Here is a 17,427-nt window from a genome sequence, read left to right as displayed (position 1 = left end):
TCTACTTTTTAAACATCTAAATGAAACATTTTCAATATACGTTCAAAAACAGTTGAAACACTTGCAACATACGTCTGAAACACTTATAAAAAACCTAAAACGCTTGAAAAAGTCATTGCAAAATATATACAACAATCAAATAAAACACATGCAACATTTAGATAAACACACTTGCAACTACGTCTGAAAAACAACTGAAAAATTGGGAACAAAAGCTTGCAACACTACGTGTATAACGATTGCAACATATGCAAACATCCCGATCTACTTTTGTAACATCCACATGATACAATTACAATATCTAGATGAAACATGGTTAAAACACTTGAAACATACTCTTGCAACACGCGTTTCCAGCGCGTAATGTCATGGAGCTCGACGTCGCCCGCGTCGCATGGAGCTTGCCCGTTATACCTCTGGGTGAGGACCTGCTCGGCGGCCTAGGTGAGCAACTGCGCGATGGGTGGGGGGTTGGCGAGCACTTTACCTAACGCCCCCTGGGGGCGAGCACCTACCTCCGCGCCCTGGTGTGGGGGCTAAGCGCACCCTGGACGCCATGCGGGGGACGGGCTTGGCGTTGGCGGGGGAATGGAGGCACAACGGGGGATGGCTGCGTGCGGTGGCCCGCCGGAGTGGCCATGGTAAGGGTCAGCGGCCGAGCGCTTCGCCTTGCAGATGGTAATTCACGGCCACGCCTAGGTGGCCAATTGGGTTTTTTTTTATTTAGAAACGAAGGAGGCGGGTCTGGCCACGCTCCGAGATCCCAATCGCAACCAACAGGCTATGCCATTGCAAGCAGGATAAAGCGGTAGGCAATAGCCGACGCTAAGATGTCGGCTTGAGCGCAGAACGAAACACCTTAGATCTACGGATACGGCGTTGGCATAACCAGCCAATCTGTAGCAGGATTCCGGCTTTCCCTAATTTCTCGTCGCTTGTGCTCAGGCGTCTCATGTTCATGGATCGGCCCCGGAGAAGGAAGGCTGTTACTGAAACTGAATGAATGGATAGCAATATCAGTGTTTGATAGGCGATAGGCTCCACCCGTCTAGTTTCATTGATGTGAAAAGATTGATGAGAGCTTGCACTGTTTTGCATAAAGTATTTGTGGTGCAGCTGAAATTTCATTCCTAAATTGAAGTAATTTCTTTTATACGCCAAAAAGTTGGAATAAAAGAGAAACAGATTGGGTTTGGCTGTTTAAGTCTGCTGTTCTCATGCATATGCATGTTATAGTGACTGTATTGTTTGTTTTGCGTGATGTGCTGCAGATGGATTGATTTCTTCACAGGTTAAAAGTAAGGGCTTACTCTGCCAACAAGACGATAGTTGTCAGATTGAAACAAATGGTTTATTCAGGGCCATTCCTTCCAATGGTAATGTCAAAAGGTTATATTGCAAGTAAAAATATTACTGGCTGCTTGACCTGCACAATTTGGTCGGACCCATAAACCCATATACCATATTATAACTAAAAAAATGTAATGTGAACTGAGCTCTTAATCCTGCCGTCTCCTACTTCTCCCTCCATTTTTTTTTTGACGCTGATTAGTTCAGTTTTGAGCTGACCGATGTCAAACAAATGAGAATGGGTGGTAGTAAGTGCATTATGCTTTGGTTTATTCCCACTGTTTCCAATCCTCCAGAATAATACTGTGTCAAGTAAAAACATACATCAGTTTGACAAGAGCAGTCCTTCGAGAGTTACAAAGAGATACAACTGAGACTATTATACTTGGGAGGATCAAAGCCTTAGTTATAGTTTTAATACCTCTCATTACCTCTAAGGACAGTACAAAGCTCTTTGGAAAAAAAAACTATTTAGGGCCTCTTTGGACCACTAGCACTAAAAAACAATTAGCTACTAGCTACTAGCTATTAGCTAGCTACTCCGTAATTATTATCAGGGTCTATTTGGATCCACATCCACATCCACATACTAATATGTTGCTATTTGTTAATAGGTAGTTGGCACCTATTAACACCTGTTAGCAGCCTCAAAACTGATAGTTTAACTGATAGTTAGCAGTCCCTTAGCTAAGTTAGTTAGTTTATTAGCAGGTCTGTTTGGATCCACTGGTACTAAATTTGGTATTTAACCATTAGCACAACATACCCTTATTATGCTTGATATGCATGTTCGAGGTTACATTTCAGCACTCTTAGAATATCTGAAACATGGTGCACTTTGTGGAATCACAAGCATTTTTACAGTTCTGATTCTGAACTTATCTCGCATACTTGTGCATGCAGGACATCTGGCGTCACATACATTCTCTAATGCCATTGCGCGTCTAGTGCAATTGTTAGGCCAGTATCAATGGAGTTTTATTAGGGTTTCATAGACATTTGGCGAAGTATTATGAAGAGAGATATGATAAAATTTTATGGGATGAAATAAGTTTCATATAGATAAAACTTGCCTACACTATTTTTGGAAGTCTTAGAAACAGTGACATGAAGCTGACCTTATGGCTATTACAAATTTAGCAGTAGCTAGTTTTTAAAGATGTAAGTGGATATTAAATATGTATTCCCTCACTCCCGAAAATAAAGACTTTTAACCCATGGTTTATGGTTTGTTTTATTTTATGCGTTTTGCCGAGGTGAAAACAAATTACCAAGAAAACATTACCGATGAGGATTCCCAATATAAAAAATGTATGCATTTCTTCGCAGATGAACTATATAGTTGGCTACTTAATAATGTGCTCAGGAAATATTATCGCCTTATCGGATATCGCGATGTCTGGCCCGATAGGAATAGAATATACATGGCAGCGCAATTTTCGCAGCAACGCATGGTATTTGCAAATTCCGTGCCAAAAAATATATATTGGAAAGAAACAAATAAAAAACACTAAAATATGGGCCGTCTTAACTATTTGGACTGGGCTACCAGAACTTGGGCCTCCACGTTTTAAAGGGTGAAAAGCGAGAAAGCGAAAAGCCCATCAAGCGAACACGTCCCTTGGTGGCGCGAGGGGTGTCCAGTAGTGACGCAAGGGTGCTTTTTTGCTCAAAAAAAAAAAGTAGTGACGCAAGGAAAAAGTGAAAAAATATCGCAGAGTTCAATTGGCAGTTGCTGAGCCTGAGCGCGCTCGCCGTCGCCGACAAGCCGTGACCCCGCCTCCGCCGGCGGCGATGGGCAACTCGCAGGCTTCGCCGGCGTCCGCCTCCAGCTCCCGCTTCGTCATGGCCTCGAGGTACCACCCCACTAACAGCTGCCTCGGCACCTCCCTCGCTGCCGCGATTCGCAAGCCTTGTCTGGTGATCTCACCACTGGCACGCTTCGTCGCAGGGCCTTCTCGAAGCAGGAGCTGGACGGCCTCCGCGGCCTATTCACCTCCCTCGCAGCGCAGTCGCAGACCAGCGGCCGCGCCATCTCACGCCCCGTCTTCCTCGTGAGCACCCGCAAGCACATTCGCTCCTTTGAATTGGGCCTGGATCTGGCTGGATCTGGATTTACGATTTCTAACGGGTTTGGCTCTATTTGCGCAGGATTACTATGGGGTCGGGGGGCCATTAGGCGACAGGCTGTTCCAGTTGGTGGCGAAGGAGAGTGGCGGGAGCGATGGGGTCACGTTCGAGGATTTGATCATCTCCAAAGTCAGTGCTCGACTCAGTTCGATCCACTCTGTTGTTCGTTTAGTTGTCGAGAGCTAGGGTAGAGTGATGTGTTGGTGCCTGGTGGAATTGATTGAAGTTAAGATCGAGACATGGTCACATGGGTGCAATATTGCTCAGTAGATTAGGCTTGGGCTGTTGGGTTTTCTGACAAGAATGGCTATACCACTAGTGCTTTGATCCAATGAGATGCTTCACTGTGAGCTTTTAAGATTTTGTATGTAGTACTTTGTATGTATTCTATAGTTTGACACATTTTCTTTGTTGCATGTAGGCAACATATGGAAGGGGAACTCGAGATGAGGTTGATGAATTCATTTATCAACTATGTGATGTCACAGGAGATGGTTCCTTAACAAGGTATTGCTTGAGAGAAATTATTTTCTTCTGATACATTGGTGTGTCATGTGTGAATCGTGTCCTTTGCTAAGCTGATTCAATAGTTGATATTGAGTGCTTCAAATTTGAAAATTACCTCAAACAAAGGCATTAAAAAGCGCAGGTGATATGAATGAGGGGTAGGGGTTTATGGTTACCATTGGGCCTTATGCATTTTGGTCACATGTTTTAGGTAGTTTTTTCGCTGGTTGATATTGGCCGAGACAAATTTGTTTGCATTTAGAAGAATCCATACTTTGTGTTTAACAACGCTTATGATTTATTTTTTGTTTGGGATTTTTTTTATTCAGGAGTTTAGGCATTAATTGGTATTTACTCTTGCATCTACCTCTCACGTGCACTGCCAGGTCTGATTTGGAATCTGTCTTGGCATCCGTTCATGAAACTGTATTTGCAGTAAAGAAGGAAGTTGGTGAAGGTTCCAACAACAGACCATTTGAAGCATTCATCAACTCTGCAGTATTTTCAAAGGATGCTGAAGGGGTCTCAGAGAAGTCTATGTCATTACCAGACTTTAGGAACTGGTGCATTCTCTTGCCATCATTGAGGAAGTTCCTTGGAAATTTGTTGATGCCCCCTGATTCAGGTCTGTCTTATCCGTGCCATTCTATTAGTATTCCTAAGCAGCATCTCCATCATTTTTGAAACAAAATAATCAGACCCATCTGATGCTGTAGGAGTTGGACTGATATTTTCCGTCAGGTCGTTCCTCATTTGTCTTAACATCTAGGAATTCACACCATGATATCCGAGTGATGTTTTTGCACTACTCTCTCAAAAAAGTTTATGCACTTACTCTATAGCCGGAGTGTTAGGAAAAGCTCATAAGCCTGTACAAAAGGATGTAGATGTGATCTTACATCTAAGAAGTTTGTCATGCACATAACCATGTGAAAAATACAAAGACATACAATTGAAGAACTTATACTATTTTCTTGAAAAATGGGACGCCATACTACATTAAGATTATTTAATTCCTCTAAAACTTGTACCAGAAGTAGTAGAGGTAGAAGTTATTATGGAACCATTGCTTTCTAAGTCTCAAAACCATATCGAATCAAATAGTCTTGAGGAATACTGTTTTCGCCTCCTACAAACATTTGAGTCCTCTTTCTCAAGCATGCCTCATTCTAAACCATATTTTTATGCCTGGATTAATGGCAGATACAGATAGATGTTTTCCTGAGTTTCAGAAAGATTCCAGTATGTCTTATTAAGTCATAAATAATGTAATTTAATATACAAATCAATTAAGTAAATGTGCTAACTTTAGTGAATTTGATATTTTCTTACTAGAATCCACAACAGGACACCAATTAGAACTAATATCTTATTTGGTTAAGTGTTTTTATGTGTTTCCTAGATTCAGTTATTAGGACATTTCCTAGATATGGTGCTTGTGCTGCAGGAGTGCCAACATTTGCTTCCTGTTCATTTATTTGATTTGAACCATGAAACATAATTCTTGTCTTACTACACTTTGTCACTTGTGTCATTTCACACTCTTGCCTATTCATTCTGAAACAACTTGAATTGGTTCTGCACATGCTGTCTTTAGTTGTATGCTTATACATCTAGTATGTTTATTAGCATTTGAGCAGTTTAAATGAAATATAATGTACATGATGTATCATGTCATGCTTTTGCTGACTTCATTTCATTTGTAGGTAGACCAGGGTTTGAAGTACCACTGCTTCATTATCCTGAAAACATCTCCGCTGATTTGCTGCTTCTAAATAAAGAGTATGCCTGGCATATTGGAGGAGGCTTTTCCCGACAAGAGGCGCAAGAGTGGAGGCTTTTATATCACAGTTCTCTTCATGGACAAAGCTTCAACACTTTCTTAGGAAAAGTAACGTGAGTACTCTTCAATTTTGTAGATCTGCTGGAGTGAAAGCCACATTTTTTAAAACTTTATTCATAATTATAAAGACATGTTATTATATATAGAAATGGCATAATGAAACTAAGTTCCATCCTCATGATATGATTTCAATTACTTTTCTGTCTGCTTAGCGGCCACATTGATGCCATTGTCATTGCTAATAATGGGCACAAACATGACAATTTTACAACCTATCCTCATGATTCAGGAGAGTCCTTATGCTTGCCCTATCACTGCTCATACTTTCCATTTCTAATAATTTTGGACCTACATATTTCCTTGGATATGTTTCTTGTTTTATAGGGATGGAGATGCTCAGACTGTTCTAATTGTTAAAGATACAGAAGGATCAATTTATGGTGGATATGCATCACAGCCTTGGGAAAGGCACAGTGATTTTTATGGTGACATGAAGACATTCCTCTTCAAATTATATCCTCAAGCATCCATTTTCCGCCCTACTGGAGCAAACAAGAATTTGCAATGGGTATGTTCTGCTCTGTATGACGTATCCGCTTTTTAAATTTTCTTCACTGTTTGTGTTACTACTAATCATCTCCAGAATATAAAGGGTAGTTTACATCATTAGCTTATTTTGGCAGTGTGCTATAAACTTCAGCTCTGAGAACATACCCAATGGTATTGGATTTGGAGGGCAGCCACATCATTTCGGACTCTTTTTATCTGCAAATTTCGATCAAGGGCACTCATTTACTTGTAGCACGTTTACCAGCCCTCCCCTTTCCAAGACAAATAGGTTCAGGCCAGAAGTTATTGAATGTTGGGGTATACAAATGAGAGGAGCACAAGATGAAAAACTGGAGCTAGTCAAGGGGACAGTCCTCGAGAGATTCAAGGAGGACCGGAATATGCTGAAGATGGTTGGTTTGGCAAATGCGAGTGATTAAGTGACAGAGGATCCCAATGATGTACATGTACATGTTGGAGAGCCTGTACAGCACATGCTCATAAAAACAATCCATCCTGAGACCATGTCTATGTTCTACTGTTCTTATATTGCTTTTGTTGAATTTGTCACTCAAAATATTCGTTTGATCCACACTTTGTAACAAATGACCTACTTTTGCCCCCAGTCGTGAAGGGCAGACGAGCTAATGGTGTGTTTGACCTCAGGAATGACGTCATCCAAGATACGATGGTCTATCATGAGTTCATCTCATTAACTATTAGCCTGTTCGGTTGGCTGGTTCGTTTCGTTAATGGTTCGTGAAGAAGTACTGCTGGCCGGTTTATGTGAGAGAAAAATACTGTTTTGGCTGGAAATTTACGATCATTTACGATAAGCCACAGCCAAATGAACAGGCTGTATAGTGGGATGACTTCATCCCTTTTGTCGTACTAATGTGCTTGTGAGGATGAAGTAATGATGGATCAACCCAAGCTATTATTTAGACCAAACTAAAATATGACAATTGATAAGGTAATGGATGATTTTATTCTTCAAACTAAACACCACGTAATCCATGCTCCTTAATTTTGCTTGACATCCGTGTGATGTGCTTAAAAACCCTAATGAGGAATAATAACTTGTAATCCATGTCATAATGCTCCCAAATTTTGCTTGACATTCTTGTGATGTGCTTTAAAACCCTAGTGAGGAATAATAACAACTTGAGTGACTTGAGAATGACATTTGAGGAGTTTGGTGTTTTCTCTTGCAAAGTTTTCAAAACCTCTGAAAATAAATTTTGAAAAGAGAAGAAATTGAATTGGGAAATATTGTAAACTTAGCCATAATTCTCTTATCCGTAAGTGACCATAGGTTGGATGATACAATGGTAGAACCAACACATGTCTGGATACATATTTGTGCCACAGTTTATTAGGGTCATTGCTAAAAAATAATTATAATGAACAAAATGTTAGGCTTCATAACTATTCCATTACAGACTAGAATTATAGTGCACTGAACATCATTTACCAAAAATGACGGAAGCTAGGGTTAGGTGCTATCAATCAAGAAACTCTATTATTTCACTCCAATGGTTTTGACAAAAGTGTTGTGTAAGCTGCAGGAAGAAGGGATATGCTAATACAATGCACACTTCACATCTCAAATTGCACGGCTAAAGCTCGGGTCTTGCTAAGCCATAAACCACTACAGACCTCTTACAAAATTGGCAACATCAAAACATGGGTAATGCCTAATTCTTTTTTTAGAATTACACAGTACAACATAGACGTCCACAACACACACGCACACTCATCCTTATGAACATATGTATGCAAACCCTATCCCTATGAGCACCTCTGAATGACTGAGCCGACAGATCTCGAGATTCACGAAGTCACTACTGGCGTCTCGTTGTCGATAGGGACGTCGTCTACCATTAAAAGCATAGCGCCTTTAAATAATGAAAAATACGAGCAGTCGTGCTAAGTCAAGGACTTATTCCACCACAGGAAAACTAACCAACTGACCTATGATATTCTTGCTGATGCATTAAAAGAAGATTTTTTTTTGGGGGGGGGGGGGGGGGGGGGGCAGAAACTAATGTTTGGTTTGTGACCGAGGAAATCCAAAACTTATATGAATTATATGAACATAGCTAAAGTTTGCCATAAATAGGCATGGTATCTATAGGCATGGTCTCCGGTCTGTTGGATCATTGGATGGGCGCCACTTATGGTGCTGCGAAACACTTAGTACTTCCTCCGTCTACGAAAGAATATAATTATGAGAAACATGCCGGTCAACGTAGCTTAAGTTTAACTAAGTTTAGAATAAAGCATTAATGCCTCTAAATAAATTTATTATAAAATATATTATATAACTAATCTAATGATATTTATTTTGTTTCACGAGTGTTAATACTTTTTATATAATTTTAGTCAAAGTTTAAACTATTTGACTACTCAAAACGTGAAAAATTGCATTATCTTGTGGACGGAGGGAGTGTGACTTTGTAGTAGTAAATGACAGGAAAAAAACAATTTACTCTCAATCTAAATCGGTCATTGCCTCGCTGCAGTCTGCACACACTGGTCTTTCTATGCAGAGCGGTTGATGTCATGTCAAAGCACAGCTGATTCAAAACAAGACTGTCATGTTTCAAGTTTGTCAAGTAACGTCTACAACGAATAACACTGCGTGTCCGCTATCCGCCACTGTAAATCAAGCAAAAAGATCCTACTGATCACCAAATCAGCAGAAGAGTGCGCCACAGAACGTCCCTGAACAAGCAATGTAAGAGCTTGCCATTTCTTTGCCAGAATTTGAAAAGAAGATGGTGTTCAGTTTCCACCTAAACATCAAACTTTACCGATAGAGGTGTACTAATAAATCTGTAAAGATCCACATTACAACAATTTAGTGGTGCCAGAATGCAGCACATCAATATAGATTTGTAAGGAACAATAGTAACATAATACGACAAGGTACTGTGAAAGTCATATAGCATAAGCAATGATAATCTTTGTCAACAACTAGGAATCTCATATCCTTTTGATACTGCTATGGTATGCTGGTATAAACTGGTAGCCAGGTGTTGGTTTGGTTTAAGCCTGGATAAGGGGTATGAGAAGAACATTGTGTTAAATGCATGATTATACCCATTGAATCAATACTGTGACAGAAAGCACAAACATAGTACTTCAAGCCATTAATAAAAAAATATAAGCTGGTTCAAGGATTACTTCTAGTTTTGACCATTTTAATGTAAACCAATTATGTAGATTTGCAGCATGCCACCAGTGTCATGAAAAAAAAATCCCAAATCCCAACACATAGTTACTTTGGTCGAAACTACATAAACGTATAAATCACTAGTCAGAGTGTCAGCAAAAAGAAAATAAACTCTGATCTAAACAGATTGCATTGCATGATATTATCCTTAGTGCTCGTTCAAACCCAGCAGGCCGGGAGCTCACCACGTGGAAGACAGCCAACAGTGTGTTAAACTAGCTACTTAATCACTGACAACCATTCACCCTGCCGAACTCAACTTGCTACCACTGCATGTTCAACCAAACCAGCATACGGGTGAAGCAGGCCAACGAAGAGAGCTTGGGAAAGGCAGCAACAATATGGCATACAGGGATACGGTGCAGTTGGATATAATGTGAGTAGTGCTGTGCCTCTGTGTTGAATACAGTTATCCAAGGGTATCCAAATGTGAACGATTGTTTCAGGATAATGAGAAAAGGGGGCACTTGATAATTGGTTATTCTGGGACAACCCATGGCTGGGCAGGCCATTGCGCACATGAACCTTACACTAAACTAAGGCATCCACCTCTACTATGGTAGGCTGGTAGCACATAAACAGTAGGTAATGAGGCAAATGGGCAAAATCTATATGTAGGAAGCGCCTTACAACATCACAATAGCATCTTATTAATTTTGTAACCATTCTGCATTCAATAAGAAAGTCAAGGGTGGAAAGCTCCCATACAAAGTGAGGTCTGGTGAAGGAAATGTCTAGGCAAATGCAGTAATGCACATTATAAAGGCTTGTTTGGAAGAGGGGTTATATAATGCTGCAGTATAATTGTATAAATGACATAAATTTCAACTAAAAGATCTGAAAGTAACATAATGTGACATTAAAAAAAGGGAATGAAACAGTTAATTGGTTGTGCGAATCGGATTTGCATACAAAACAAGGACTTGCGAGTAGCATAAGAACTGGCATGTAGGATTAAAATAAAGAGGGTATTGGCGAACTGAGCACAACTCAGCTGGTTGGGTTTCTTGTGGTAGAACCTGCCCATTCAGGTTAAAGTACACTTGAGCAGTGGCAGATTTTCAAGGGGATTCAAGGAGGGGCCAATAGTTTTCAAGTTATCTCTGTGTGTAAATCTCTAATACTTCCTAAGTACTAACCATAGACATCATTAGAAAAATGCAATTGCTGGGGGGCACTCTGGCCTCTACATAGCTCCGTCACTGCACACAATTGCTCGCATTTTCCTAGATTTATTCCAAGATTTAACGGCCTTGTTCTTTCAGTGGTAGACAACATACTCATTGACTGCGAGGCTCATGTCGTGACTTTGTCAATCTCGAGACATAGGGGTAGGGTGTGTATGCGTGCATTCATAGGGGTTAGTGTACGTACATGTATGAGTGTCTACGTTGTACTGTGATTTAAAAAATAATAATAAAGAGGGTATTGGCAATTTCTAGTCCAAGATTGTCATTATTGAACTTGGTCTTCATCTTACACAAACCATCCATCAGCATCCCTTGCTCTTCTGAATAGTAGTCCTCGGTTCCTACAAGCACATAATGGAACAATCTTCTAGGTAGCCCAAAACAAAACAAGTAATGGTAGGGAGAGACAGTGCAGAAAGAAAATAAACTAAATACACTTACATACCACAGATCACGAGTGCAGCAGCTGAATATATAGTGGACGAGGCTACTTGGTCCCGGTGCACAGCCATACAGGCTGCAATTATCAATTGCTGGTGTCAAACTGCCACTACTGAGGTGGTACTGTGCAAGATAGGGTCGTCTTGAACGCTTGTAGACAACATTGTCACCCTTTGACTGTAGGCAGGATCTTAGAGGAGACACTTAGGTTCCTTTCTCCAAGAAACAAGGTATTATCTCCAATGTTGTCTACTGGGATAAACCTTTGTAGCACAAGGTCTGCGAGTTTGCAAACTAAAATTTGTGACACTAAAAGGTCGTTGTGTCCAAGCACCAAGATCTCTGTGCCACATTGTACCAGACCATCAGGACGGATGAGTTTGCCTGTGGGGATTGTGGCAATCAACTTTGATGGTTGTAGTTGAGGGTCTGCACCAGCCCCATCCTGCCCAGGAGGGTCAATCTGGAAGACCTGGTGCATACTTTCCCATATTCTGGGAGTACCCACTATATATAGCTTGCCTTGAAACGACAATGGTGCATAGAGCATTGGGCATCGCTAGCTTGACAGGGTCCATTGCCTATCCTGGGAGGTAGCATAGGCTACACGCCATACGTCATGAAGTGCAAGCATGATGGTCATGGCTCCAGCTTTGAAGGAAACAGAAGCACAAACGAACCTTGCAAGTCTTCTTATCATGTATGGTGTAGGGCCGTTGGGAATACAAGAGTCCACCTGTGGCTGTGGGAGGAGGGTCCCTAGGGGTGGGAGCTCAGTGATGTCGCCGGTGAAAGGGTGGAGAAGGCGAACGGTGCCTTCCTGGTCCGAGTCCCGCAGCAGCAACAGGAGGCCGTCAACTGAGTCAATAGCGCAGTGATCCCCTAGGAGCAGGATCTGGATGCGGACCAAGGTCCCTGTGTCAAGGTTGAGGAAGCGGACATACCCCTGCAGGTTGGGGTCGCCTGGGTACAGGTAGTGGCCCTCGGGAAGCAACATCCAGCGGCGCGGGTGGAAGCGCGGGTCAGTGACCCCGCGGCCACTCGGGGAGGTGGTGCTGGACCGCCAGCTCGTGCAGACGGCTCAGAAGCGAACGTAGTCCAGAAAGTCACTGTCAAGCAGGCGCAACGCCACCATACGAATAAGATCTTCAGGCAGTGATGCCCAGCAAGATCCAGGGCCCAAGGTACGGCGGCACTTCCATGTGCTGCCCCCAGCCGCCTGGTATGATGACATCTTGAGTGATTGCAGCCCTCGCTCGGCGATCTGATCCACCAAGACAGCAGTCAGAACAGAAAGGTATAAGATTGAAATTCTTGCATACACGACCTGAATACCGAATCAAGCCTCAAACATTGGTGACCGATAGTGGCGGAACTAGGATTTTAACGTAGGGTAGTCCTATGCAATGTTTCATATGCAATTCAGTATAATCCATATTCACAACTCGTTATACAAGTATAAATTTGCCAATTCAGTATGATCCATATTAAAAAAGCACGAGGTGTGGACTTTAAAAGGTCTCAAAATGTCTCAAGTTCAATTCTGACAACAGTACCCATAAAATGACAACAGTATTTTCAATTTTTCATTCTTCCTTAAAAGCAATAATCCATATTCGTAAAGAGCACTGCAATACTTCCAATTTTCCATTCTTTATACCTCGACTATCTGACAACAGTAACATAAAATGGAATTGTAAGGAATTGAACTAAATGCTTCAACTGTAAATGGCAGTGGCTAAGTAGCAGAAGTTTAAAATTGCACCTCACCACTTCATCAATGACCAGATGAGATGAGACCAAGAGCAGTGGAGAGCTGCACTGTTTTTGCCTGACAACTGCAGACTGCAGTCCTTCCGAAGGGCTGTCGGGGCTTAGGGCTGAGGTAGTGAGGAGCCGAGGGGGTAGCGGCTGGCCGCCTAGCCGTGTGCTCGAGGCGCGGCGGCCGGAGCGGCGATGGATCTGTCTTGGACGGAACCCTAGCAGGGTGTGACGGTGGATGGCGGGCACCGGAAGGCGGTTACCGACTGCGAAATGGACCGTGGACTTGACGCAGGGGCGGATCCATTGGACAGACGGGGCCCAGAGCCCTAGAGCACGCGCCGGAGCTGGCGGTAGCGGCGGGAGGCGAGTGAGGATGGAGCAGAGCGGCCGAACAGTCGCGCGCGAGAGAGAGGCCCCGTTGGTCTTGGTGAATCTTCCCTTGAAAAATACTTGTTAACGGTTACGAGAAAAATACTGTTTTACCTAAAAAAACAAGCTGAATAAGTTGAATATGGGATAAGCCGAATGAGACCAGAATTGGGAGTCGATGACCCTAAAAACAAGAGAAAGCAAAAATTATCTTTTTATCAATTTTTTTTGCATCATCTTTTTTATCATTATGAAAAACAACACCTATCAAATATCACTCTTAGCATTGCCTTTACAAAAAAGTTTGTCTACCCAATAACCATGTGTTTTACGTAGTTTCAACACATGAATTTTTTTTCACCATAGAATTAAAATCCAACAGTCTCCATCCTCCTTCTACCTCCAGCCTTCTTCTACCTCCAGACAATCACAAATTACAAGATCACAAATTCGAAGATTACGAGAAACAATTTTTTTTTATACAAGAACAAGAGGACAAATGGGTGTGTCCGTTGAATGCAGTAGTCAAACACTCACCGACGGCTACGAGCGGCTCGCGGGCTGGCTGCTGAGCTGTGCCCGTGCGCCGTACGTGCTGCTGTCCGTGACTGACACCGTACGTGCTGCTGTGCGTACACTGCCTGAGGACTCCACCGGCAAGAGGCGCCGCGGTATTGGAATCAGTGCGGCGGTGCCTGTGATACCGGAGCCGGCCGGCCGCAGCCCGCGGGTTCGCTCTGGTCACAAGAAAAATCCATGTGTTTTTTTTTCACTAAAACACAATATAGAAATTTAAAAAAAAAACATTTGCTATTTTTACGCATGTGGCGCGTCACGTCCGCTTACCACCGTGGAGTCTAGTCAACATGTGCACACAAAATGACTCCTTGCCCCTCATTACTCTAGACGATAGGGTGGAACTAGACCTGAGCATTTTAGGGGGCTAGGATGAAAAAAACAGGCAAAAAAAACCCCGTCGGACTCAAAATTTTGGGACAAGCTCGAGCCAGGCCTAGGCCTCGATGGGCCACCCGTATAGTTTTACTATAAAATAGCTAAAATAAATATTTTAGAGCGGGCTTGAGAACTAAAATAAATATTGTATGTTTGAACTTGTTGTATTGAGGTTAAATATTCATCTCATATTTATGTATGGATTGCATAAAAAAATAGGGGAAATTTTGCCGAATTTTTCTGCCTAAAGTACATATTAATCAGTGCCATTAGTTTTTCTGGTTCATTAAGTAATCAATTTGTTTTTTTGTTATGAGTATGCATGTATGCCTCTCGGCCTACCGCATTGGTTGAGATTATCTTTTCTTTCATGCAAAAGAACCGAGCATGATTATGTACCATATTGGTTGAGATTTTCTTTTCTATCCTTCCATTTTATGCAAAAGAACTGAACGTGATTACGTACATTGCATGCATGTGAGCCAATCTTGCATGCGAGTGGCCAAGCACTGAGCCATTGAGCAGCAGCGAAGTAGACTAGCGGGCAGGTACGTTTATGTCATCGTCTCCAACTGCAGTTAGTAAAATAATGTAGCATTTATAGTGATTTGTCATGTCACCGTCGAATAGACTTTTCAGTGTCCTTCGAAATAGTGATTGAAGTCTGAAATCGAATAGGCTTTTCAGTCATGGAATCTAGGCTCTCTAGTGTCCTACGATGTAGGTTTTTCCAGTGATTCTGAGTAGACTTTCCAGGAGCATTTACAACACAATACAACGGCTAGCAAACCTACCTCCACCTATATATATGCATTCGAGGATGCATTGCTAACCAAAAGGAAAACCAAATTAGTATTCGGTTTCGTTGGAGTAGGAATATCTGGAGGGTCATCTAGAGGAAAAGGTTTCGAGAGTGGGAGAGGAGGGGGGGGGGACGAAGGGAACTCTCATTGTGTGGGAGGGGTCTCTGGGGCCTGATTTCTTTGAGAAACCAGTGTATCAGTTTCCCCCCGAGAGCAAGAGTGATTTCACTAAAGAGTGCCCTCTTAGAGGATACGATAACTGGAAGGAAGATTGACAAAATGCATGCATGGTGAGGACTGCTTAGTGCAGATGTTCACCGAGGGGATCAACGGAGGTCGTCGCTTCTTCAAATGTCCGCGAGTATGGGTAATTGCTATTGCATTTCGTTTGTTAAATATGTTTCTCAAATACCCTTACAACTCATATGATATACTTATTGTAGTCTTCTGAGTCCGAATAAAACTATGGGTTCACTAGGTGGGTCGATTCTCGACTAATTTATCCGCATTAGCAGTACATCTACTACCTGCAGGACCAAATCTTCGATCTACAAAGGAAAGATAGCAGCGGGTACAAGGAAGACGAAGACGACGACAACAACAATGGTGCAAGTTCACAGGAGGCACTCTGCAAATAATCCATGTTGCACCTACCCTAATCACAAGAACAAGGGGCCTCCACTGTCACCCCCGCTACCACCACCACCAACAATGAGAGGCTACTATGGAGAAGGTGCAACACAATTTGCTATGTGGCTACACTACTAGGATGGCCCTATCTTATTCACATGGCACATCCATGTGTTTGTTGTTTGGTTTAATTACCTAAGGCATGTTAGGTTTAGTTGAAGGAACTATGTACCCTTGTTTGGTACATGTTCTCACATGCTATTTCGTGTGCTTGTTGTTCGCTTCAATTACCTAAGGCATGTTAGGTTTAGTTCAGGACCTCTGTACCCTAGTTCGGTACATGTTCTCACTTGCCATTTCATGTGTTTTGTGTGTTGAATTATATAATGTCCTACTTCGTTAGGTTTTGTTTGTAGCACGTGATCACATTTCACTACGTCTGCAATATTAAACTGAATATTATGACCACAAATAATAAAAATAACTACATAATGAAAAGTCCAATACTATGACACATTAAACAACATAATAATACTAGAAGTACGTGCCGACAAACTAAATAACGCAGTACATGACCTAAGCATGCCCATACTTAAAGTGCATTACATGACAACACAATGAAAAGTCGAACAATAGACAACATTGTTCATGAATAAACCATAGAACTAGCAAGTAATGGAGATTACTGAGTGCAACGTGGCTACTTTCTCTTCCTCAGGGCATCAAGATTCTCCTCCATCGTTGTTTTTGCTCGGTGTGCACCCTCAAGCTTCTTCTCCCTCTCCTCCCTGTACGCAGCAACACGCCTCCTTTTCTCCTCTTCCTTGTGCTCCTTTTCTGCAGCCTCCTCTCTGCGTCTCTTCTCCATCATCTCCTTGTCCTCTACCTTCCACCGCAACAGTTCTGCATCCATTCCTTATCTTCAGGCTCGATCTCAGTGTCGATCCACTACTCAAAATTATAAAGCGGTGGAAGGGTCTGCAACAAATGTAATTGTTACAAAACAAAAAAATCATGTAAGATGTCATATGACACAAAATAATTATTACACAACATCAATTCCTCACCATCTTGTTAATGCGGCGTTGACGAAGTATAGGCTCAAACGCAAAATTGAAACACATCCAATACCTCTGCCTATACGTGTCCTCTTCATCGGACTTGGCTACCTTGTAAGGATCACCGTAAAAGCACATGGGCACTGGAACACTACTAGGCAGAGGCAATGGGTCGAAGGCATTTCCAGTCATCCGGCCATAACTATAATTTAGCCATTTTCATTCTAAGAACCGAAAGCAATTAATATTAAACCCTACACCTAGGGTTTCCCATTTGATCCACAACAATGAACCCATAACATAACAACGTGTGCTAAGGTTACCTTGGTTTGCTAGCTTTTCCACGCCTTGGCATCCTACGGTTGTATAATATAAATATTAAAATTGTATGAAACCATAAGTAATGACGATTCTTAAGTTGAAAAATCTGACTAATATATATTGAATCGATGTGAAAAAACTAGAAGGGAGTGAGGATACCTTGCTCTCAAAGATCTACGGATCAAATCAAAGTTTCCAAGGTCCAATATGCCGATTCATGAGGTAGGGCAAAGTAGGGAGAGAAAAATCTAAGAGGAGGGGAAAGAAGAGGAAGAAGGCC

General features: G+C 42.0%; 2 protein-coding genes and 1 pseudogene across 2 annotated transcripts; 1 reads left to right on the top strand and 2 right to left on the bottom strand.

The window, feature by feature from the left end:
• Positions 1-3,051: 3,051 nt before the first annotated feature.
• LOC136505062 (uncharacterized) lies at positions 3,052-7,046 on the top strand. Its single transcript, XM_066500151.1, has 8 exons — positions 3,052-3,206; positions 3,302-3,404; positions 3,502-3,609; positions 3,902-3,987; positions 4,374-4,612; positions 5,694-5,883; positions 6,215-6,398; positions 6,514-7,046. Exons 1-8 carry the CDS (start codon positions 3,145-3,147, stop codon positions 6,817-6,819), a joined length of 1,278 nt encoding a protein of 425 aa, XP_066356248.1. The 5' UTR covers positions 3,052-3,144; the 3' UTR covers positions 6,820-7,046.
• A 1,784-nt stretch (positions 7,047-8,830) lies between these two features.
• Positions 8,831-13,414, bottom strand: LOC136505260 (uncharacterized; annotated as a pseudogene).
• A 3,054-nt stretch (positions 13,415-16,468) lies between these two features.
• On the bottom strand, positions 16,469-17,018 carry LOC136503123 (rRNA-processing protein CGR1-like). Its single transcript, XM_066498301.1, has 2 exons — positions 16,836-17,018; positions 16,469-16,654 (listed from the first exon to the last, which is right to left on the bottom strand). The coding sequence occupies exons 1-2, from the start codon at positions 17,016-17,018 to the stop codon at positions 16,469-16,471; spliced, it is 369 nt and encodes a 122-aa protein (XP_066354398.1).
• Between the last annotated feature and the right edge of the window lie 409 nt (positions 17,019-17,427).

Source organism: Miscanthus floridulus, chromosome 14 (assembly GCF_019320115.1).
Source record: "Miscanthus floridulus cultivar M001 chromosome 14, ASM1932011v1, whole genome shotgun sequence".
NCBI lineage: Eukaryota > Viridiplantae > Streptophyta > Magnoliopsida > Poales > Poaceae > Miscanthus > Miscanthus floridulus.
Note: the sequence above shows the minus strand (reverse complement) of the source record. Positions and strands in the feature narration are given on the sequence as shown.